Raw genomic sequence first — 25530 nt, forward strand, 5'->3', positions numbered from 1 at the left:
GAAGGGGAGGCCTCAACTTCTCTGGGCCCATTCCAGTGTCTCACCACCTTCACAGTGAAGAATTTCTCCCCAGTATCTAATCTAACCTTCCGTCCCTCAGCTTACAGCCATTTCCTCTTGTCCTATCACCGCATACCTTTGTCAAAGGTCCCTCTCCACCTGCCTTGTAGCCCCTCAGGTACTGTAAGGTGCTGTAAGGTCTTCCTGGCACATTCTCTTCTCCAGGCTGAACAGTCCCAACTCTCTCAGCCTGTCTTCATAGGAAAGGTACTCCAGACTTGAGCTCAACTTGGTGGCCCTTCTCTGGACTCGCTTCAACAGGCCAATGTCCTTCTTGTGCTGGGACCCTCACACCTGGACAAAGTACTCCAGGTGGGGTCCCAAGATAAAATAAAAGTGCAGTGGGGGCTATTTTACTTTTCTGAGGTGAGGAAGTAGAAGGCCATGGTTCCCACTGAAGCAGAAATGAAGCTTTTATTCCACTTGGAGATGTTTAACAAGAGCAACTGCAGAAGCTAAAAGCACATGCAGCACTCATGATGGTGGGAGAACCCTGTTCTCTGTGAGTGACTCAGTGTGCTCACCTGGAGGAGGAGAGGACTAGCCTCCTTCTGCCTGATTCAAACTACAGATTTAGGAACTCAGGGGTTACTGACAACAAAAATTCAAGTCCTGCCTTCAGAATGCCAATTCACGCCCCTCATTGGTAAAGGCTCTGACCACCTGAGTGTTGAATGGGTCAGATGGAAAAGCATGACACCTTCCTCACTTTGTAAATCATGTATTTCTCCCCACAAAGCTCATCAGTTGAAATTAGCCATTAACTTTTATCAGCAACTGTGGATCAAATGAAAACCTCCAGTAGGGTCTGAATGCACAAGAGATAATTACTATAGGTTTGAATAGCTGCAAGTATGAAAAAGCCTGTAGCTGTACTTTATGGATGTTCTATTTATAAAATGTAATTTCCGATGTATATTGTATATATATCTGTATTTATCTTACTGCAAAAATCAGACACCTTTGCTACAAAAGTAAGGCATTGGTGAAATAAGCACTTACACTTCAGGCTAGATATAATACTGAAGGTCAGGAGCAGTTACAAAGTAGAACACTGCCCCAGAGTTACCTCGGTGTTTTATTTCCTTCAGCCATAGCCAGCCTGTGACCTGCTTATGGGCAGTCTGGGAACCCCACCAATAAATCCACTGAAACAAAATCCAAATCCAAAAAACCTGCCCTTACATACATAAAAACGAACAAATCTTCTCTCTTTATATGCAAGTTGCCAACATGTGGTTTGGTATTTTCTGTGGTTCTATCTTCACATTCTGCCTATGCCAAGATAGTGGGGGAGATGGGAAAGCCTGTTACCCAGTTTTACAAGTTATAATGGACAACTAATACCCAGCATGTTAAGATAATAGGAGACTACTTTATTTAACTGCTTTGGACTGGTAATATGCAATAATTGTGATGAAACTCTGAACTTAACAATAGATATCTACAATATTTTTATATCACTGCTTTTAGGTTTGATAAGCTAACTGAAAAATTCTTTGCTATTACCAATAAAAAGCTCTACGATGGTGTTTGGTGCAGATGTTTTGTCTTTTAATCTGCAATAATTGAGACAAATGAAGCAATGATATCAATGTTGCACATTTCCAAAACTGTCTTGATTTAAAAAACTCAAGAAAAGTCACCAACCAGCTGGTTGACAACTTGGTAGTAATACCTGATCCATGCAAAACATAAGTATCTCCTGCTTCCTGGTTTTCTCCTTAGGCCCTTGACCTGAAAAGAAACTGGGATTCAAATTGAGTAGAAATAATAACAGTGATACCTATATGGACCTAATTAGAGAAGAATGCTAATGGCAGAAATTTAGCACTCCAGGGTTTTGCATTTAGGGTATTTTACAGGACAGCTCTGTGGTCACATACTATAAAGCATGAGCAAATGAAACCTAAAAATGGCAGATAGATGGTGGGTTTTTTTAAATAATTATTTTCTTCAAAATAAATGGCTAGTATTTGACCTACTAATCCAATCAATTTGGTAACAAGCCTACATTTCAAATTTATTTGCTCATCTCCATGTATCAATTCCTAGCAAAATCTGTTTGAAAAAGATTGAGAAATCATGAATGGAATACAGAGCCAAGATACCCAGTGAGCTTCAGCTGTGATTTAGCCTTCACTGACTGAGTGACACAAACAAGTGGCAATGACTTCAAAGTGAAAAACTGGGAAGCATTCAGAGCTGAAGGGAAGGGCTGAAGCTGGCTTGCTGCACTGCCAAACCCTGCTGCAGCCTCTCTGCTGGCTCAGCAGACAAGTTCTCCCACCAGCATTGATCAGGGTAGCTTAAAAATGGGTCCCTCTAGACAGACTTGGGACAGATACTGGTAAACTCTTTAGCTTTCTACACATCGTTGAAAAGGCTGGGATTTCATATGGTCCAAGACAAGCTCTGGCTTCTTTCTCACCTCCTAAGTGGGGCTCATTTGCTCAATTCTGACATTCAAAGCAGGAGAACCCACGACTAATAGAAATTAGTTAAGCATAGGCTATGACAAGGTCAGTAGAGAAAAAAGCAAACATCCCCAAGGTAATTCAAATAATAAGCTAGTGGCAACAAAAAGGAAGAGCAGATTGAGTTACAATGACTGATCTGAAGCTTGTAGTGTTATCCCTCAGGGATTTTTGTCCCAGGATATCTTCAATATGTAGCGTCTGTGTAGCTCCTCAAAAACGAGAGAACAGCAAAGCAATTCTCTCCACTTCCCTCTGCCACCACCTTGAACTCATTGTTTTTAATCTGCCTTTCTTTTTCTTCTTAAGAGGCAGAGACACATTTACAAGTTGCACCTTAGAGACAAAAGTCATTATCCTTTTGCAGCAGCTTTATGTATTCTTCCTTAATATTAGAATCACCTTGATTTATGAAGCTGTGCTGCAAATAGAGGATTGACATTGCATGTAGCTAGGATAAGGACAGACAAGCCAAAAATTTCATGAGTGTAAGTGACAACTCAGTTCTAAAATGCCTGTTAAATTCCCCTGTGTTTTGAGAAAATACAAAATAAAATCCGATACCTAGTGAAGAAAAAAATCAAAAACCTAGAAAAAATGGCCAACGGGATGATTTTCTAATCTAGGAAAATTCAAAGTGAAAGCCTCTATTTCTTTATCATTCTACAATTACATATCTACTGTATTATGAATGACAGCAGATCTTTAACATGGTGAAAGGCAGCAGAACTATACAAAGAATGCAGATTGTTGCTATAAGTAATGACAGGAGAAATTAATCAAGGATTGGTTGTGCTGCATGAAAGTAGCAATTTCATCTTCCCAGTACACCTACAAGTATGAAAATGCTAACTGAATGTATGATTAAGCATAGCAGTTGTGCTTATGTCACATAGAATTAATAAGCCCTACTAATAAAGCCAGAAACAAATAAATTGAGAAGAAATTCAAGGGCAAAAGATAAAGTGAGACTACCTTTGTACATAAAATAGAAAAGCCTTGATGTGTCAAGGTGCCCTGAAGAGGGAAGAGAAACACAGAAAGGTCATTTTTTCTTTTGAACAATGATGTGAAAAATGGTGCAAGCAATTACACCTTCAGATCCCCAGCTGCAGTGCACCCACTGCCAACAGTTACAAATGAAAACCATACACAACTACAGGTACCACATGAGGATGTAAGCAAAGAGATAAAAAAATTCCAGTACTATCACTTTCATGTAAAAACTTATTCCTAACAAAACTCCCATGTTTTTATTACATGCCTACAGCAGTTTTACACAAAAAACAGGGAATGAGGAATAGAAGACACAGCTGTTGATATTGCCTCAACACCTTTGATTATAAGATGGTGTTTTATGTTTAAAATCTGGTATAGGAAAATAAAACCGTTTCTAAACTAATTTCATTGAGATTTTAGTTCTGTACCTGAGAACTCTTGGCCAAGGTCATAGACTGCTGAAGAAACTGACTTCCCTTTTTGAAAGGAAGAATTAATTGGTATTTAATTGTCAGTATCAGAAATACATCAAAACACGCCTGTAAGGGTTTGAAACCCATCACCAATAGCAATTGGGCCAGCATGCGCTGGGAGACAATCAATAGGAAGAAAGCAAACATCCCCTGGTAATTCAAACACAGCTTGGCTGGAATACCCCAGGAGATTTCAGCCTCTATCTAGCAACTAACAAAGCAATTATTAACTAAACTAAACAATTAACTAACTAAACAATTATTAACTTGGAATCCTTTTCATATATTTGCAGTAACTTCCAGTAGTACAAGCTACTGGAAGGAGAGTTTTCACCTTCCAGGATGTGGCATTTGATATAAAAGCTTAATGCATTTCAATTAATGTGCAGAAATATGATTGAATATATTCTGGATCCTAAAGCAAAACCACCCAAAACAAAATGCAATGAGCTTGTTTATATGCAACAGGAAAAAAATGTCTGTTATTACTTTAAAACTTTCAGTTTGAACAAATACTGACTGCTTTCAATGTTTGGGAAACTTTTCTTTCATGATAAAAATTGCCAGAAATGTTGGAATTTCAAAAGAAAAATTTTGAAGAACACTTTATTGGTATCAGTACAATCAGATAATGCAATAAGCAGTACACAGAGGTGCATGTAGGAAAGTAATATACTTTACTCAAATTTTAGCTTTATCTAACACGGTTATTGAATTAAAAAAATATTTTCAGTTTTTAAACTCTGTAAGATATTCTACCCTAGAAAAACTTAACCTCATCAGCTAAGAAAATAAAATTACATTTCTCCAAATAAAAAGCAATTCCATCAAAATGCTAAGGAAGTATATTTCTTCTATTCTGCTACTGTGCTCATCTCTATTTTACACAGGCCACATTTATCTGTTATGGTTAAATAAATTTTCTATTAATAAAGGTAAAAGAATTAATATGCATTTAATATACAAAACATGTCTTGTCAGGGTGTTCAAGTATCTGAGCAAGCTACATTTCCATCTTGGAATCAAGAAAGATTTGGGAAAAGATCCCTCTTTAAAGTAGTTGAGCAAGGTGACAAAATGAAATGCTTTCTCTGCACAGTGTGGCACATTACCACTAATCAAGGCCAACTATTAAAAGCTGCAATCAGTACACAGTCTTTGGAAACCAGGAATGTGAGGTTCATAAATTCACCAGAAGACAACCAAAACCAAGACCCACACGTTTGAGTTTAAACCCCATGGCTTTCAAAAATGACTGTGCTTTAGTTACTTTATATCCAGCTGGATTGATTTTTCCAGAGGACAAAACATAGTTCTTGACTTCCACAGTATTGCTACTTACAAAAAACAAATAGCAAAAGAAATTATTTTTCTAGCTCTCTGCTAGAGCAGAGATTGAATGTACACTGAGTAAACTCACCCCTTGACAGGATGTTTGAATTGCATAACATAGCTACAAATAGTTCTGTTCTGGTAGTGCCAGTGGAGGCTGGATTGTTATTATCCATGGTATGGTAACAGCCAGAGATCCTGGTGAGAAGCTAACTAACAACTCTGGGAGAACAGATTCGTCTCTCCTGGTTAATAAGAAATCATGTTATAGAGTTAAATCAGCAAATAAACAAGAAGCCCTTAAATTAAACCTGAACATCATATATCTACAGAATCTAGAACAACTCGCATGGGAAGAAAATACTGCATCAAAAAGTAGAAGTCTCACTCACTACAAGTACCAAATCATTAAATTGATGCCAAAAAGAAAAATGGTAAATGAAGCCTTGCTGTAGCAGAACACAAAACACACAAGATATTCATTGATATATCCTTTCATAATGCATATAGGTATTACTTAACTCTATTATCAATTCTAGTACTGCAGAAGAGTCCAGAATTGAACTTAGTTTGCCCAGCTTATGTGAACTTCTCCCACTTTCCAGAGTCTAATGAGCAACTGCTTCACCAGACCATCAGAACAAAACCTCTCCATCTTCCTTGACCGGTTGTGTTTTACATAAAGGCATTGGGGTTCCAAGAATTCAGTAAGAATTTAATTAACAATTTGAAAGGTGCAGATCACTGGGGGCCATTTTTGCTCATTAATTTAACAACAAAACCTACTTCACTATTAATTAGAACATTTCTAACACAAGTGAAACAGCTGTGGCAGTCCAGGCCACCTCATTATTTCCTTATACACATGAATATTTAAAAGTGCAAGGAACTTCAACAACACATAGACCAGTACAGACCCCCCCCAAAAAAAAAAAGAAAAAGAAAAAGAAAAAGAAACAGACTGAAAAATTACTTAACCCAAACAAATTTATTTATTGGAAGAAAACTAGGGGCTCTAGAAGAAAAAAAAGATTTTTTCTGACACTCAGGACATGAAACCAGAGGCTTTGAGGAACTTTTTGGATATTTTTATTTTTTCAAGAAGGAGCTCTGAACGAATATTAAATACCACAGCTATGAAGATTAACAACGGGTATTAGATTTGCTTCTGGAGCAAGTCAACTAATACCAGCACCAACTACTACTACAGAGAAGGAATCTCACCACTGTTGGCCAAAAAACCAAAAGGAAATAAAGCACTTCAATTTTAAGTCCCAGTGCCAGCCTTCTGATTCCTAGCTGAAACAGGACAAGGCAAGCCAGGCTTTCTAACCTCTTTCCAAATATCAGTCTTGAGGCTATTGACTGGTCCTGATCAGGTATAACCAATCTCCTTTCTGAGGTTTTGGCAGTCTTTCATTTCATCCAAAACCACCTTAGGAACTCTTAATGAAAAGAGAGGACATTTTCAAAACCCAGCACTAGAGTCAAGAAACTGCTTCTCCTTTCTCCCTGTTTGCTATAAGTCAATTCATATTTGCTGACTTTGCAAATTTGTGATTATTAGTGATATAAATTTTTAAGACATTACTTTTTTCTTCATTATGCACATTTATAAAATCTACTGTTAGCTAAGAGGAAAGTCTGACCTCTAATTACATTGTTTCAATCTTCATCTTTGCTGCCATCTGTAGGTAACTTGAGTGGTACAAAGGTAACAGTTCTGTGATCAGGACCTGTGCCCGTGAGAAAGCACAATGTTCTTGTTACCTGTCCATCCTGATTTTAGGGTTCAAATTAGGCAGAAAAACGTACAACAGCTTGTGGCTTTGCACTTCCAAGTAATCTTGCAACTGAGGTAGTTAAAAAAAAAAAAAAAAAAAGGAAAATTAAGTTAGAATCACAGAGTCACAGAATGGTTTGGGTTGGAAGGGGCCTTGGAGATCACATAGTTCCAACCCCCCGGCCATGGGCCGGGATGCCTTTCACTAGATCAGGTTCCTCAGGACTCCATTCAGCCTGGCCTTGAATACTTCCAGGGATGGGGCATCCACAACCTGTTCCAGTGCCTTACCATCCTCTAAAGAAAGAACTTCTTTCTAACATCTCATCTAAACCTGCCCTCTTTCCATGTAAAACCACTTCTCCTTGTCTTGCCACTATCTGCCAATATAAAAAGTCCCTGTCCCTCCTTTTCATGAGCCCCCTTAAGGTACCGGAAGGCTGCAAATACAAGTCCCCAAAGCCGCCTTCTCCACATGGAACAACCCCAGCTGTTGGATCCATGCTGAGGACCTATGCTATTTTACAGCATTATTACACCATGGGATGCACCAGAACACCTGTAATTTTGACTGTAAATATGAAATATAGGTCTTGGTGCATGTTTGGTTGTTAGAACTTAAGTTTCCTCTCAGTGAGCTATGCAATGTTTTAGCAGAACTGTTACGGTAAAGAAAACTTCTCAAGAGAAAAATAAACCAAAAGCAGAGAGGTTGGTCATAATCTTAAACCCATTATGACCCATTTTGGAAATGTGAAATTATACAAGTGAGGTCAGCATTTGAAATATTTGATTTAATGACTGGACAATTTTGATACATAAAAAATAGATACTTAGTAGTGAACAAGTTTATACAAACAAGATTTCTTTTGTATAGTACAAAACAATGATGGAGATAAAAAAAGATTTGCTGGGTTACAGGGCAAGACACAAGAACAACAAAACACCATTGAATAATTTTTTTTTAAATTATCAGAGTCTTATTTCATAAATACAGTGTAATGCTTTCATTTAACAAATACAAAATTTACTATTTAATTTATCAACAACAGGAAATATATAAAATGTCTTTGAATGACAATCTGATTTAAAAACTGATGCAAATACAATAGCATTTTTAGAATTCTGAGGTAATATTACACATTATCTCAAAAAAAGCTTCAATAAATAAAACTGAACAGAAGGCAAAGTGCAATTCAGTGAAAAGGAGAAAAGATAAAGCTTTTATTTTAACAATAGTAGATAAATAGTTATTAAAAGCACGTTTAAGCCTTAAAAAAATATTTTGGCTAATTTGCCATGTTTTCAGATAAATTGTATAGCTATTTTTTCATAAGCCAACCTTTCATGAATCCAATTCTACAAAGAGAGGAAAGGCAGTAGGTCTTTGTTTCTTACAGCCACATTCAGGTGTTAGAAATTTAACATTGCTTGCATCTATCTAGTTCATTCAGTGCAACAGTGAAAACTTAATTTATTTCTCAATATCTGAAATCCTGCAAGTTAAAATTTATTTTAAAATCTCCATTTGGGAGATACAATGTAAAAATGCAGATTTTTTTCAGTGCTGCTTTTAGCACGCTTCGTGCTAACCTAGCATAGTTCCAGGCTAAAGCCAATGGAAATTTTATTACTGGTTTCAATGACAACACTATGAATACAGTGTCAAAAATTCTAAAATATCCTAATATTTATCTCTGCCTTAATAAAACAGTAAAATCACCAGTAACTTTTCTAGGAGAAATAAAAAAGTAAAATTTACACTTAGCTATTGAAGAATATCCAGAACAGCTTTGAAAGCATGAATTAGACAGATTAATTTGCTAATCATTTGTAAATCTGTTGATTGTATGTAAATAATACAGAGAAAGAAAGAAGACTAATACAGTATTTGAGTACAGACACAAGATAGATATTGACTTCTGCAGCAGAAGTCAATGGGGAAAGCTGACAAATTAGATGCCAAAGTGTCTCAAATGATCTGGGCCTTATTCAGCTGAAAGAAAAATCTACAGAACACACAGTAGCTGTTCATATTTAAAACTACTATACTGCATGCTGATAGATTCTTTCCATTTAATGAATAAAACCCAGACTTACAATTGTTTCAGTATTTTAGAACCATTTCTTCCCCAGCTGCTAATTTACTAACTCAGAGCAGACATACCAAGAATTCTTTTCACAGAGTTTGTGCAGTGAAAAACACAAAACATCTTTAACTGCTGGTCTCCATGTTAATGAAAGTTGCAACATTCTTCAGAAATGTTATTGTATTCACTTTTGTCACAGCTTTTTTAAGACTTTCAACAAAATTGCTGCAAAAAAAGGATACCGTGATACTCTATATCAGTTTTCCACAGGTTGTGGATATAATTCTCTTCCTAAAGCATTTCACCAGATGTGGAATTTATTTTAAATATGTACTTTTGTTTACTATAATGCTACAGTAGATCTGGCTAGTTTGCTGTTAAGAATGAACATACAAATTCCTTAATACTTGTAGCGTGAACTTGAATCCCCTCAAGCTGAAAAAATACCTTTTAACACTCTTGTACATTCAAGTGTAAAAGCTGAATATACAACATCTAAAACCTCTTATTCATAAAAAATAATTTTTTTAGCAGTAAATGGCACTATCAAAACCCTATTTCTTCACAGGCAGTTATTTACATAGCTCTTAGACAGCTGGTTTCACCAAGCAGGAGAACCAGAATAATAAAACTACATACATTTTATAAAGATTAAAATTCCTATTTGCCTTTTTGAAAAAAAAAAAAAAAGGCTACATGCTGATGTTATATTTTTTCTGCCACTGGAATTAACCAATAAAGAAATATTCTGTATATTTTCTCCCAGTGGGATACCTTGATGTAAAGGAATTATGATTAATGATAAAGTGCTATTAAGAAAAACCTAACACTTGGGAATTGTCTTAGTTGGGTTTTGTTTATCGAACAGATGAGCTTTTTGTACAAAGAAAGCAAGCAGCAAATGTATTGCCATTCAGGAAAAAACCATACACTTCATATTTAATTAAAAAAAATAAATGTGATAAAACTGGCACAGTATCAAGAGACGTAACAATGAAAAGCTTAAAGGCACAATCAGAAGAGAGTGAATGCTACATTAAAATGCTGTTCTTGGAGTATTTAATCTTATTCCAGACCAAACCCCTCTGCATTTGAAATTCCAATTATTAACTTTTGCTTCAGTTCCTTCTTGTTCTTGTAAGGAGGGAGACAAAGCTGGTTGAAGCAGGTATGAGCCACAGGTAACCTAAAATAATTTTAAAAACACCCAGCAAAACACATTTAAGAATAATGCCACAGAACCAGAATGCTGCCAATTGCCTACACATTTTCAGTTAAACATTTCTTAAATAAGAAATCCTATAAAAGAAACATTTATCCCAATGTTGGTTCAAGTTCTGTTGAATGCAAGTAACACCACTGCTGATCTTAAGTACCTCAGATGAATTTGTTTGCCTGCAACAAATTCTACCTCCTTCCTCTTTATTTTTTTTTTCCAAGTTGGAAACATCTCCTTCCAGATTTTGGGAACTCCAGGTACCACACAACTTGTCTAAACACAAAATCTGGGTATAGAAAGAATCCACATCATGGAAAAGGAAGGTGGGTCCTGCAGTAGGTACAGATACACCTGGGATAACCACAGTTCTGTGTCTGTGAGGATACAGAACTCAGGGTTCAGCCTGGTAAAACAGGTCCTTACAGACTTCAGTGGGGAGCTCTGAAGAATTGACTGAAATGCTGGAAAAACAACACTTCACAAATTCTGGTCTCAGCTATACCAACACCTCCAGTTCCAAGTTTCTTCTGAGAGAGAATTGAATATATGTATTGCAGATATGGCTAAGGAATGTCTGACTGAAACACTGGAAACTTTGTTTCTGACTAGAATGGATTCATTTGATGAGCCACAGGTAATAAAAAGCAACAGGAACTTCTTGCCATTTAAATTCTCAAGCGACCCGGAGGACACACCTGAGGATATATACTTGTCCTACAGCTGATAACTTGGGGGGGAGACAGGAGAAAGACAATGAGCTGAAGCTCAACCTGCCATTTGGAAAACACACTCAAAAATGTATTACAGTTGGACACACATATTTAATTATGTGACTGAAAAGCCCTCTAGGTCTCTTTTAATTACATCCCTCAGTCTTTTGGTGCCCTTGGCACCAACTTGGCCTTTGATCATTGGCAAACATGCACAAAAAGGGGCAGAACCCCCAGATCTGGAAACCCAAGTTACTTTTCCACTCTCTGCCCTTTAAATGATCAGCAAAGATCTGTTAATTGGACTGGAGTCATGGCTTCAGAATTTGGAAAGTTGAGAAGCTTTTATTAAATTTGCCAATTTTTATTGCTATTACATTCTTTGATCCTATTGTGTGAATAATATGATGATGGTGTCTACATTTATCCCTGTGCAGGCAGTCTGACAGCAACAATTATCTTGCAAAACATGGACCTGCAGCAGTTTAAAATGCACACTGTTTCTAAACACATTTTCCCATTTTTAAGAAAAAGAACTGTTTACAGAAAGAACGTAAAGAGTGATTCAATGTTGACTGATTTTTCTTTATTTTTCATCTGCTCTTCATGTTCCTTTAATGTTGCTGGAACCAGTTATTACCTCATTGAGAAAAGCATTAAAAATATCACAGTGATGAGATAAATTAAATTTAAAACAACCTCAAAATTTATTGTTTATGCCTTTAGATCAGCTCTTCACAGAAAACCCAGCAAAATTCAGATTTTGAAAAATATAGTTCCATTTAAGTATTTTGATTACTCAGAGTGTTTGAGAAATCTAGGTAAAGTCAGTAACTATTGCTTCACAGAGAACTTCAGAGCAGAAAGTTTTTCTATACAGCTTTCAAATTATTTAAACTGACTTTCCCCAGTCTTAAGAACTAAAAAAAGTACTGACTGACTTGCTGTAAATAATGCCATCAAACTCAAAAAATTCAGAAAAATTTATGGTAGTTCAAGGTATATTTTCATTAGGTCAGCTGTCATGTTAGGAATGATTAAATAAGTACTTTATTTGAATTGAAAACACATAAATAATCCCTATAAATAATTACCAGCCTCAAATGTAAATTCTGACTGGGAAAACAATTTCCTTGTTTTTTAAACTTATGCAATCAATAAATGGGTGTAACATTTTGAAGGCAAACTGAAGGAATCGATGCAGTTTCTTCCTTGTACATTTGTTTGCTCTTCTGTAAAAAGACATTCAAGAGCAATAAGGGCTCTTGGGAAAAAATTTAATGGAAAAAAATTTAAAATAAAAAAAACCATCACTTACCAATTAGTGGATGTTTCACTCCTTGAAATCTTGAAATTCAGATCAGCCATTCCTCCCACAGGTACTCTATCACTTCCTGTAGCAAAATGTAGCAGCTTCTTTTGAAGATCAAGAGAAAATCCAAGTACTACATCCCAGAAGTATCTATGCTCGGGGCAGAGGGAGAAGAAAACGTTGCAAGATGCAACATCATAAAAAATAGTATGAAGATGATAATAAGACTACAAGTATTACATGATGAATATCACTTACTGAGAGTTTAATTAATATAATCTATAGGACATCAGCAATGCTCCAATATACTAGGTTAAATTCCCAAGGAATTGATAAGTACAATGTTTTATTAATTTTGGAATGATGTCTTGCCAAATGATGCCCCAACCCACTTATCTATACAAATATAAATGCCTTCTACTCACTAATATAAATGTCCTTAGTATCATAGTGAATTGAGTATAAAAAGTATTTTTAGAAGATTGGATAATAAAAATGAGATTTCATATGAAGGATTTGGAGCTTTTCTTTTCAAACTATTCCACTTAATGTGGTCATAATCTTTTAAGGACATTCAGTAAACACATACCTTTAAGGATCTAATTCTTCCTACTCATGACAATTTAGTAGTGTCTTTGTCTTATTTAGAAATAGGTTTCTAAAACTTCAGTCATTCTCAGGTTATCCTTGAAGAGATTACTGCTGGAAGACTAACATTCCATGATGTTTTAAACTCAGTAACTAGAATAAAAACCCAGGCCTACCGTATAGTCAGATCAGTTTTTTGGTAGCCCTCATATTGGGTACTTCTCTGTAAAGCAGACATGTCCAGTTCAGGACTGCCACAGACGAGAATTTCAACCTCCTCTGGACGAAGTAGCTGCCAAAAATCAAGGACAAAATATTTAATTTTTTAAAAAATATGCGAAATGATGCTACTAGATTAATTTTTTGTCATTACAGAAAAATTAACAGAATATCATTCCATGTAAGTCTCTAGCTTGGATACATACTGATTATAGAAAAATGAATCCCTCAGCACTTTGAAGAATCTCTTACTGCCATATATAGCAGAAAGTTAATTACAGAATAACACAATATTTCAGCACATTATGTTCTTAATTTCTTCACCATTCTTACATTTATTACACTGACTTGCCTATCATGTGATCAGACTACAAATGGGTCAGGAAGAAAATTAAGTTTTTACATATGGAAATCTAAGGGAGGGTATTGATGTCAATTTTGATTTCAAGTTCCATTTCATTTGCGCTGACAATCCCAGCGTGGACAGCTGAGCAGCAGAGGCTGACAGAACTTGACTCTCAGTAGTACACACTGCTGTGCAAAGCAAAGACTTCTAACAATAAGCTATGTTTAATATCCACTAAACTTACACCTGCAGAATCCACTCACTCATTTTCTACAACATCATCAAGTTGCATAGAAGTATGCCATGGGATTTCAATGGATACTCATCATCCTTCCAGAACCTTCCCTGTGGTTGGGCACACCTCACTTTGCTGCAAGGTGTCACAGCTCACCAATTTCACTAGAATTTAGAAAATCCTTGACAAATCGAAACTTTCTCTTCTTTCTCAATGCAGAAGGGATGCTGTAAATTAAAAAAGTCATTCCAACAGCCAAACAGGGCTGAAAATAGAAGAATGTTTAATCTCAACCTGAGTGTTCTTTCTGCAAAAAGCAATGAATGTTTTCAGAGGAGTCACTCAGGAACACTCAGGCACAGTTGTTCTGCAGTTCCTAAATGTAGGGAATACACAGAAACCTTGTAAACATTCACTGGAGAGCCTGTGATGTGTCCGTGAATACACAGTGATAAAACCTGTCTTCTGGAGCTTTATTTATCTCTTTTCAATGAAACACTACAGAGAAGAGTCGATTACCTGATTAATTTCTTCTACTTATGTTGGATTAATCAAGTCTATCGATCAGTCAAGATTCTTTCCAAATCTTAAAATCATCCAGTGCAATTTAATTTAGATAACTCAGTGTCAAATACTTGAAATAGAAGTGAAGGGTTATGTTTCACTTATTCTTACCAGTAATGCATAAGAAGCACACACACTGTGAAATCCATAATAGAAAGCTGCAAATTGTTTGTAGATCGATCTATTGAGAAGAAAATCAACATAGAGCTGCACATATTCTAAAAAAAAAAAATTATTTTGTTACATTATAATAATTTTAATCAATAACCTGTTCTGCCCTCTTAAATTGTAGCATATATGAAAAATTAATGCATTTAGTTTTAGATACCATTAAATTGATAAGCATACCAGAAAGAACTACAGCCATTTCATTTTCATACTCTGTTTATGAAAGCATAGGTTCATAGAAAGGAGAAAAAGAACAAACTTAAATCCGCAAAGTATGTGTGGTTAATGTATGCCCAATTACCTTTCCTATTCCTATTTGTGACTGGAATTTTATCTCCATTTGGCTTTAAGTTGTAAGATTTTATAACACCAAATTCTTCCTGAAAAACCTACAGAAAAAGAGGAGTCAAGATCAGCACTGGAAAATAAATGAATATACTTAGAAATGACAAAGCTTATATTATGTCATGCATACCCTTCCTCTCTTCAGCACGTGCTGTAATTCTGAGGGTTGTGAGATTTTTACAAGTTAAATATTACAGTTTTCAAAAAATTTCTCAGAAAATTAGTATTCAAAGAACAAAAATTGACCCTATTACATAGTGGCATGTCGAACTGACCTGCAGGCTCTGGAGCCATACAGCTTTTCATACAAAAGAACAGCACAGAAGCAGCAAATAAATTTAAGAAGGCATTTGCTCTGCTGTAGTTCACCTAGGAACTAAGTACCACCAATTTGAAATTTCATTAACTCGTAGGTTCATGTGTTCTTAAACAATGAGTAACTGAAAAAGGCTTTCCTGACTGAAATAGCAGTTACAACACACAGGTCAGGAAAAACTGTAAAAACTTGAACAGGCTATTGCTGAAGTGAGATTTCTTCAACAAAATGGAAAATTTGACTATCTTCTGGGTTAGACAGAAAAGCAAAGAGCTGGAAATGCACCAGCAGCTGGCCAAGTGACCCTGGTGGTGAGCACTGGGACCCACCTAGAGGGTCAGAGAACAACAGCTTGGAGTGTCACCACAGAGCCAACACGTAAACACGCAACGGCGCCAAGCAGCGCGGCTCCTGGAGCCAGCTCTGATCCCATGCAGTCATATTCCAAACAATCAGCAATCACACTGCAAGAAACCACTCTGCTGCCATTCTAACATTGGAAAAAATCACTGAACGAGGTTGAGAACCACTTATAGTTGCGTATTTAATGACCTGAAAGGTTGAGTAAAAATCCTCTTCAACATTGCCTTCATAGGATAGAAGTTCACTTAGTCCATGCGCCAATTCCTACAATATGAGTAAAAAACTCTTTAGTAAATCTACAAAACTAAGTGATGCACTTTGCAAGGATATGCCAGAAGCATGGTTTTATACAGAAAGTATCTTGGAAAAAGCTGTATTTTTAAAATGCATGCTATGCTAGAAAATATAGAGATTTTCTGATTCCATCAGAGGAAGACTTTATCAGCCTGTGCTGAAAAAAAAGCTGTTTTCAAATAGTTTGTAAGTCAAGCATTAAATATGAATAAATCAGGTTTTATATCAGTAATTTTTCCTCTTGGAAAATGTAATACTTACAGGCATAATCTGAAACAGATCATCTAATGTGACACCACAGATGCCTACAAGTGTGTTATGATCACAGGGAACAATGGGAGGACTCAATAATTTCTTGTAACAGCAAGGTGGGAAACGAATATCCAAAGTGATACTGTTATATACAGCAAGTCCCATAAGCTATATGTGTCAAAAGTTAAGGGCAAATCTGACACATCATGAAAAACACTATAGATAGTATTTTTCCAGCTTGGAAAAAAATATTTTAAGATTCGTGCTCAACAAACAGAAGGCATGTAAATTATTTCATTGTTTCTGGGCTGACAATTTTAAATTCAGATTTTCATTACAATTAAGCAGTGGTTAGCATGGTCAAATGATGCACATTGATTGACAGAATGCTTGAGAATCTTCTTCATAATATTCTGTACAAGCATTTCTACAATCAATTTTTCCAAAGTATGGTTATGAAAAAGAGAAAGATAAATATGTATTTTCTAGTGAGAGATCAATAAAGCAATGTTTCTTTTAAATAAATCTAAAAGCATTAAGACATACCTGCACTGGTACTACAGTTCATCCATTAGCATATTTAAGTGCATCCCATGAAACAAATTTGAAACTATCCCAATTCAATTCTCACAAGAATAGAATGGATCTGTTAGAAAAGACCTACAACCACCATCTGATCCAAGTGCAATCGGTTAATAGGCACCATTACATCATCTCAGTGGAGTTATAAGCATATACTATCATAAATAGTTTGCCTGAGGTCTTCATTTATAAGCACAACAGAAAACCTAGAAAATAAACTAGTGCTCAAAATAGCACTAGCCACTATGTGGCTTCCATTTTGTAATAAAAAAAGGCACAAAGCCACATACTGCTCAACAGGAACTTAAATGAACTATAAATGGAGACAGGCACATTGATGTTGACTGAAAGAAACTCCGAGGTTTAAACACATAAAAAATTACAACTTATACACAAAAAAAGTTGCATGTTTAATATTGATATGTAATTGTAATATGTACCACGTACCCACACACCACCATTTTCTTCCTATTTTTAGTTCACTTGCTTGGACGATATTCAAAAAAATACATTTAAAATGGAGCATAGGTGTATATATAACCTTTGAAGGAACTTGAGCCAGTGTCTTATTCCATCCCCACACCAGCTCATCAAGTGGCTGTTGTTCACAAAAGGATACGGCTCCAACCAGTCGGAATTCTGAGTAGTTGTCACATTTAAAGCTGCTGAACCAATGGCACTGCGAGTCCTTGTGGTAGGTGAACATGCCTGCAGAACGGTAACATGGCCCTTAAAAAGGCACTGAGTTTTCTAAGAATTTGTACAAAGCCTCCTTTTTCCTACCCATGCACCCTTGGAATGCTCCTGGGGGTGCCCACATCCCCATGCTTGTTCTCAGGACCCTGCTCCCACCCACGGCCGGAGCCTGCAGGCAGGTGCTTGGGAAGGAGCACCAGGAGCAGTGCCAAGCCTGCAGCACACTCAAGCCCACCAGCTCTGCTCGGTGCTGGTGCAACACGTTCTTCAGGGCCTCCAGTTGTGGATATTTTGCATTTTCCCTATGCAATCTGTTTCTTCATTGCACTCCAGCATCGGTACTGCCATAAATATTAACTGTCTAACCAAAAATTTTCTTACTGCAATGTAAACTCACTTCCTCCTCTCTTTCTAGGTCAACAGCAGATGACAATCCCAAAAAATGCTGGCATGAATCCCATGATACAAATACCATAAGTTTACATTCTTAGAATAGAAAACTGTAAATGGTTTATGTTATACACACACTACCAGCAAAGGGATATGTTTCATATTTTCTGTCAAAAAATTATACCAGAAAAGTTAAAAAAGCCCCAAACCACATGCACCCTAAAAAAGCCACTCATGGGTCTAAATGACAAGCTAGTTCCTACTGAAATCATGAGTATAGATGAGTTTGACTGCTATTTGTGTCAGATACAGAACATTCTGTTTTAAAGAGTGACAGAAAGTAAAAACCTACATAATAAAAGCAGATAACAGCTCTAAAATGCCTAGGAAGTATTGCTCAGAGAAGTAAGAGACACTCCACATAAGTGTGCCTTAAATGCAGAAGCAAACTGGATAAAATGTGATGGCCTTTTTGAATTTGTTGGGATTGAATAGGCCAAGTTTATTATTGTTGCCATGGTCAGTACAAACCAAAGCACTGACTAGTTCTAAGCACATCTCATATGCAAAAACTCACTGTATCTCTATTTGAAGATGAAGTTGGTGAAAAATAATATTTAAATTAAAAAAAAAAAAAAAAAAAAACAAAACCCAAAAGTCCTTTCAATTAAAAAAAAAAAAGGAATGAAAATCCAACTTTTCTCAGGAACATCTAGTTCTTATGATAAATGACAGGCAAAAAGCTGCCTCCACATTTCCCCCCCCACTCTCCTGAACAATTTATCTTTTGAACTCCAGCTCAAAAAGGTGCTTATCACAAAAGGTTTAGACACTGCTATTAGACATTGCCAGAAGCAACAGAACAGCTGCATGTAAGGCAGAGCAAGGTTCACATGCTAAAAGACCATAAGGATGTTGGAACAAAATAGGTTTCGAATCCCATTTGTTAATTGTCCACACCAAGATAAAGAAAGCATTGCAAAACACACAGACAAGCAGACAGCTGACTTAATTAAGAGTTTTTAAATCCCAGGAGTTAAACCTGAAGAATCAGTTAACCTGGAAAGGGTAATAACAGTGATATTTTCCCTTCCAAGCTTCTGACATGTTATTTGCATCTTAAACATTAAAGACAGTAGAGGATACAGTCCCTTTCCAAGGGACAAGAATATTCTGAACTCCTCCCACACTCAGCTGATAGTCATAACAATGAAAGAATTTGCACTTTAAAGTAAGGAAGCCTGCCAGAGATAGTGAAAAAATAAATTACTCTGAATGTTTCCAAACTCATCAGTTACCAAGCTCTGCTGACAGCTTTTTTACTAACAGAACTGTCAAACTTACAGAATGTTTTCTGCAGGATAAATTGTTTCCTATTAAGGTTGCTATCACCAATGTCATGTCTTCACACAGACCTCTTTTTACTGGAAAAAGGGCTACAGGCAAATAATCTCAGCAGATATGACAACATATTTATGACTTAAAATTCAGTACCTTTAGAAGTAGTCCTATAAACAATAAAGGACCATGATTTTAAGGGACATGAACACTTCCAGGCAAAGACAGGCAAGCTCAATGACTATCAGGTGTTATGCTCAAGTCCCTGGAAATCAATTTAAAAGCCATCCTGGCAACACTTTAATGCACTAAGTCATCAGTAATGAATCCATGCACAGAGGAAAGCTCATCAGAGTGGTGAATAAAACACACCCAGATCCACCTACATCACTATAAAACAAATGTATAGAACTGCTTGTTTATGACTGCTCATTCATGTCTTACAATCTCCTATTTAATCAAAAAGCCTTATTTTTTTTTCCCTTGGGCATGAAATGCCCTTATAGGCTCACAAGTCCTGGTAACAGCTGAGGCAGGTTTTTTCTTTCAGGCTCACACCTGCCTATACTGTCTCTGCTCTTGACTGAAGGACCCTTCCCTTCTGAGATTACCACAGACCCCTTTAAGAATACTGACCAAACAGAAATATGATGACAAAGATTCAAGTAAAAACTAACCTCTCCCAATCCTAGTCACAGAAATAGTACTAGAATGTGCAGGCACTCTCAGTGCAACTATCAGCACCAAAAAAATCCCCATTGATACATGGGAAACCAAGGTTGGCAGTTTGTCAGAACTGAGCATACTAACAGCACCCAACTCCAGCTACTGACAAAACCCAGAAAAACTCCCTCCCTAAACTAGCAATATGAAGACAACTGAGGGCAGTAAGAAAATGCAGCATGTGAAGAAATAGGGAAGGATAGTAAATGATAAACCAATACATCTGGCTTTATCTCCACTTGAATATTTGCTAAATCATTGAGCTGTTTTAGGCTGAGATAATTTCCTTCACAGCTAATAGTTAAGCTATTAGAAAGTTTATGTTTTGGATTTGTGCTGAAAACAGTGTTTATAATGCAAAGACTTTTCAATTATTGCTGAGCAGTGCTTACACAGAGTCTGAACAAATTCTCACAGTCTACTTAAGAATTATGAGGACTCACCATAATCTGGGTGAAAAATCTGCCGAATCAGAAGCAGAAACCATTCTTTTGTCAGGCCACCCATATCAAGACCAGCTTCTCCTACAAATGTAACTTTCAACTTCTTTTTCAGATCTGCCTTCTTCCTTGCTAGCTATTGTGAAATAGGTAAGGCAGAAGAAAAAGGAGATTTAACATATTATCACTACCACTAGCCATAGAGAACACCTCAGCCTCTACTCTATTGCTCTTACTTAGCTTAAACCATTAATTTGCATGATTTTCTACTAGTAGGTCAAAACTATATTAAAACAATGACTGAATTGCAGAAATAAGACAGTTATGACTTCTTGACATCATCAACTACTTTGCACATGGTGTCACTCTCTGGCCTTGAAAAGAAGTTAGGTGGTGTACAAACAGGCTGAATAAGCAATTAGATATAATGAATTGAATTTGTCTGGAATATTTCAGACCTATACAATTTTTTACCTTTTACAGAAGATGTGCTACCAGGAGGAAATGACAAATTGAAAAATTACTTAGACATAATTTGGAAATATTTAGTAACAGGGAAGTAAGCTAACACTTTCAATATTTGGACACCATTTGGTTCTGTGTAAGATGCCTGCCAGCAAGTATCAGCTGCTTTCTAGAACTGTTTTTTAGACAATGGTAACAAGCTCTTTTCACTGCTTTGTCCTAAGAGACAGCATTTCATGCAGGTACACAAAAAATCTGCAAAGAATTAGATTACAGTCTTTTACAATTAACGGTGATCTTTCAGACTCTCTATACAAGCTTCCTTTAAACCATTAATTACTGTCCAGCACCAGAGAAAGTGTTTCAACCAGCCAAGAATATGCATGTGCTAAATTAATCTCCATGTTGCTAGTTGCTCAAGTAAATTCCTATTACATAAATTTTATAACTATAGGTATTTGTGTTATTTGAAACAAGCTATTTATTAGCTGAAGTGATTTTCCTTTGCAAATTTTTTTACACTTGAAATACAAGTAAGACATCTTCCCTCTCTACCTGCCATTCCCCATAAATTTGAAAATATGAATATAATACGTTCTTACTCATCTCTGAGATGGGTAGAAGAAAACATTGGAAATAAATAGGAGAATATTTCGACTATAAAAACTTTTGAATTTGCTCTTGGTTATTTTCATGGGGTTAAAAAAATGACAGTGCCTGAGAGAAAGCAATATTACCAATCATATTTCTTTTTTCTTAGGAGAAAAGGCCAAAAATAGACAGGTTTTAATATATGAAAATAAAGTTTAAACTTACATTTTATGACATGAGTAATCAGAATTTGTTTGATGCTGTTTTCACTACCTGGACTTATTTTTCAATATCATCAGGCTGTTCTCAATGTTTAGAAAGAAAGGGAACTAAATTTCACTAAATAATGTTAATTAGCAAGGTTCAGTGGATACTGAAGAAATGCCTACTTTAATGGACACATCTGTTTCATTTCTAAAAAAGGAAAAATTACATTGAAGAGTGTGAGGAATTAATTAAAAGAATTTAAGAATAGAAAGCTGAAAATTCTTATAGAATAGAGAAGGAAAAAAAATATTCAAAGAATTAGAACAGAACAACCTCATTAGTGATTAGTCACATACTATTCATGCGGCTATAATGGAATCAAGTTCTACAGAAATTGATAATTGTGCACTGTATTTTTAACAGAAAAATTACAAATACAGACCATGTGCAAGCACGTATGTTTGTTATGGGTTTAGCTGTGGAGCAGTATGAGCACAGGAAGTTAATTTCAAAATGTCTAACCCAATCTGTTCTGCAACACTACAATTTTGAAAGTAATTAAATTATCTTTATTTAGTATTATGTAGTTGTATTCCCAATCTCTTAGTGCAAAAGATTTAAATATGACTTATCAACAATTTAATTTTATGTTTTTGTTACCTCATCAAGTGAATCACTAACAAGGTGTGTCCTCCTCACTTTCACATTTAGGAATAACATATTCATGTCAGGCTTCTGTCTCCGAGAAACTTTATCCACAAGGCTTTGCTATTTGAATGAAAAAGAAACATCACACATACAGTACCTTCATTTGAAAAAAAGGTGTCACACTTTTTAACTGTAAAAAGGTGTCAGTATTGTGCCTTGAAGACATTTCCCTAACACTGTAACTGCTTCAGTCTCTTCCAGGAGATGGAGAGAAATTTCTTTCCTGCTGCAGATACCTTCCACACTACATTTGAACTAAAGTCTTGGGAGGTTTAACAAGAAGGTGGCACCTCCCAAGTTGTTAAAAATATACCCATAAGATTCTGGAAACTGGCTTATGCTTTAATTAGTTATTTACAAGGTATATCCAGCAAGACAGGAATGGATAGGTGGTGGTGCTTCCACACAGGGCACTGAGGAAAAGAGTACCACCTATCACCTAGAGCAAACTACTACTGAGGGAGGCAGACAATGCCTCTTCCCAAACACAAGAGGCTGCTCAGAAGCAGTACCTCTTCCATGACCTGAAAGGATACAGTTGAATCTTGGTCTTTCACACACCTCCACAGAATAAAATAAAAACCAGTTCAAAATTCTAATGAAATTTTTCTTCCTTAATCATTGTGTTGATTTAACATGCTAGCATGTTATGCTGGTTTCTCAAAAGAGGAAAAAAATTAAGTCAATATTATAAGTTATTCTCTAAAACACTGCCCTCTATAAGGATCCTGAAACTAAGTACACAAAAAGAAAAAAAATACTGAGAGAAGCCAGCATGGACATCTGTAGACTATTCATAGCAAAATGGTTTAAGTTCTTTTTCAGGGTAGTCAGAAATACTAGAAGTTGTAATGACAGGTCACGTGTAATATCAGTCTAACAAATACTCATCAAATACCAATGGATGAGACATAAACATTTATCATTGAGGGACTTACCCGTGCAATACTTATCATTTGTTGTTCTGAGTCCCTTTGAATAATAACTTTTTTTGCTGCTATAGAAATAATAAATGGGTATTGACAGAAAGAAAACCTAACAAGAGAAAAGAAGATGAAATATTTTCTTTCTAGCATCTAGCATACTATTTTCATTTTAAGAATATAGGAGTGAATTATCATTCAGTAAGTAATTCCTCCACTGACAATAATTTGCAAATAGCTGCTGTTTTCTTCACTTTGTATATAGTGATACTTGACTCACTAGAACAAACTATTATTTACAAATACTGCTAGAAACTGAAATTAGTAATACTTATCTCTTCTCATTTGGGTTTTTTATGGGGTTTTTTTTAAGTTGCTTTTTTTCCTTCTCAAGCAGAACATCAGGTATCAGACAGAAGAGTAGCCTGAAATACCTGATTCAGTAGAGCAAATTATGGTCTCCAAGTTTTCCCCAACTGCTGCTGAAGGCAAGGAAAATGCCTATGAATGTACTGGAGGCTAAAATATGTCTGTAGTAAGACACAGTCAGAAGTCTATGCCAATAATTAATAAACCTACTTTATTATCATCCATATTTTACATATTATCTCTAGTTTGTAAAGGCAGAATGAGATTTATTTCAGACAATCTCACATCCATGCAGTAGCAAGTAAGTAGTAGCTATAATATGTTTTTACAATAATATAATGCAGTATTTAACGTGGATCTATACAGACATAAATGGTGTGCATACCATATACGACACTACATATCCACTACATTTAATACAGATATACATAGCATAGATACAATGTTTTGAAGTACTACTCAACAAGAAACAACCAGTAATTCCTCTTACCTGTGAGAATTTCCATAGCATTGCCAGTTATGATATTCTTCCATAAGATCAATATGATCAAGTGTAGAATTATAGAAATCCGTATATGAAATAATAGGAGGGCTAATCAGACTATTTGCAGCATCTACAAAAAAACCCACAAAGTCTTTTAATATAATGCCTAGGTTCAGCACATCTCATTTCTTGGCATCATGAGCACCAGTGATCTCAAAAACTTTAAGCCAAGTCTAAAATAATACAAAATGTGAATAACTTAGTTATAGAACTTAGCTCAGTCTTAGCTACAGAACTATAGCTACAACATAACACTATACAATATCACATTAATTGCTGTAGAAAAGAGTAAATCCCTAGTTAAGCCCATTTATGATAAGAGAACCTCAGTTTGACTCTGGTTTCCTTACTGACATACACTAAATTAAGGTTTTATGGATAAAGGGTGCTATGTTCTGCTGAAATTGATGAAAAAGCAGTTTGGCAAATGGAAGTGGCTAAGAAATCCATATAATTTCAAGCATCTATGGCTAGAAAATCTACATTTTTTCCAGTATACCATCTAGACCTGCACAAAAATTAAGTACTTGACCAAAGGAAGAAAGCCAATTCATATTTAAGCGATCTCATTATATAATGGCATTCATAAAATGTCCAAGAGCTAGTAAGTTTTCTCTTTTTACACTTCAGCATAATTTATTTTTGGTCAATCAGACACAAAGTAGTGTCTTTGATTGACTAAATAGCTCTTTTTCCAGAATTAAGGAACAAGCAACTCTTTCACAGATGACTATAAACACATCTTGGGTTTAGATACAGGTGTGCTAGTGTGCCTAACTCTGGACAGGTAGGACTGTGCTTTTAACTAGAAGTTTAACTTTTTTTTTTTTTTGCTTTTAACTAGAAGTTTTAAGTTGACAGTGAAAGCATCTTAATTCCAATTTTAATTTTCATCTGGTGGTTTTGTCTTCTCCTAAAACAGAGAAAGTAAGTGCTCTAAGCACCACTTGGCAGCAGTTCAGAAGGTTTACATTTGCTGTGCTCTATGTTGAACTGAGCAGGGATTCACTTTTTTAAGCAGTGGTTTTGGACATAAGAGGCACGTGCATTGCCTAACTTCCTTTAGATGCCAAATAGTTCTGTGGGGGTAGGTGAGTTACAGAAGAAATTCTGGCAGCTACAAGTTTAAGGCAGTTTCTTTTAAAAATCTAAGGGAAACCTTAGATTGGTTACTTCTGTGGATTTCTGTTTGAACAATCTTCAGTTGTTGTCATATGAAAACTCTGCATAGCAATTATCCTCTACTGGAAAGCAAGTAGGAAGACTTACCAACAGAAGACTCTTGCTTACTACATTTTAGCATTTTATTGTAGTTTGTACTGTGCCACCATCATTATCAGTCTTCCCCAGAAGAGGAGCAGTAAAAACTATCCTCTCCCAATATGGGCGTGCGTATGTGTATATATAAA

The 25530-nt window shown here is 35.9% G+C and overlaps 1 protein-coding gene across 2 annotated transcripts in view; it reads right to left on the reverse strand.

Moving 5' to 3' along the window:
* Window positions 1-7897: 7897 nt before the first annotated feature.
* HECTD2 (HECT domain E3 ubiquitin protein ligase 2) overlaps window positions 7898-25530 on the reverse strand; it is a 33906-nt gene continuing 16273 nt past the window's right edge. Inside the window, exons 10-21 of one of the 2 annotated variants that reach the window (XM_053984252.1) lie at window positions 24068-24191; window positions 23224-23320; window positions 22238-22345; window positions 20318-20450; window positions 17347-17435; window positions 16155-16313; window positions 15789-15863; window positions 14877-14964; window positions 14519-14625; window positions 13220-13335; window positions 12462-12605; window positions 7898-10400 (exon numbers count right to left, since the gene is read on the reverse strand). In XM_053984252.1, the coding sequence (XP_053840227.1) occupies window positions 10280-10400; window positions 12462-12605; window positions 13220-13335; window positions 14519-14625; window positions 14877-14964; window positions 15789-15863; window positions 16155-16313; window positions 17347-17435; window positions 20318-20450; window positions 22238-22345; window positions 23224-23320; window positions 24068-24191 (1361 nt within the window). In that variant the 3' untranslated portion in view covers window positions 7898-10279. Of the gene's footprint in view, window positions 10401-12461; window positions 12606-13219; window positions 13336-14518; window positions 14626-14876; window positions 14965-15788; window positions 15864-16154; window positions 16314-17346; window positions 17436-20317; window positions 20451-22237; window positions 22346-23223; window positions 23321-24067; window positions 24192-25530 lie in introns of those variants that run through there. The other variant, XM_053984253.1, reaches the window with a different exon arrangement.

This window comes from Vidua macroura, chromosome 8, assembly GCF_024509145.1.
Source record: "Vidua macroura isolate BioBank_ID:100142 chromosome 8, ASM2450914v1, whole genome shotgun sequence".
NCBI lineage: Eukaryota > Metazoa > Chordata > Aves > Passeriformes > Viduidae > Vidua > Vidua macroura.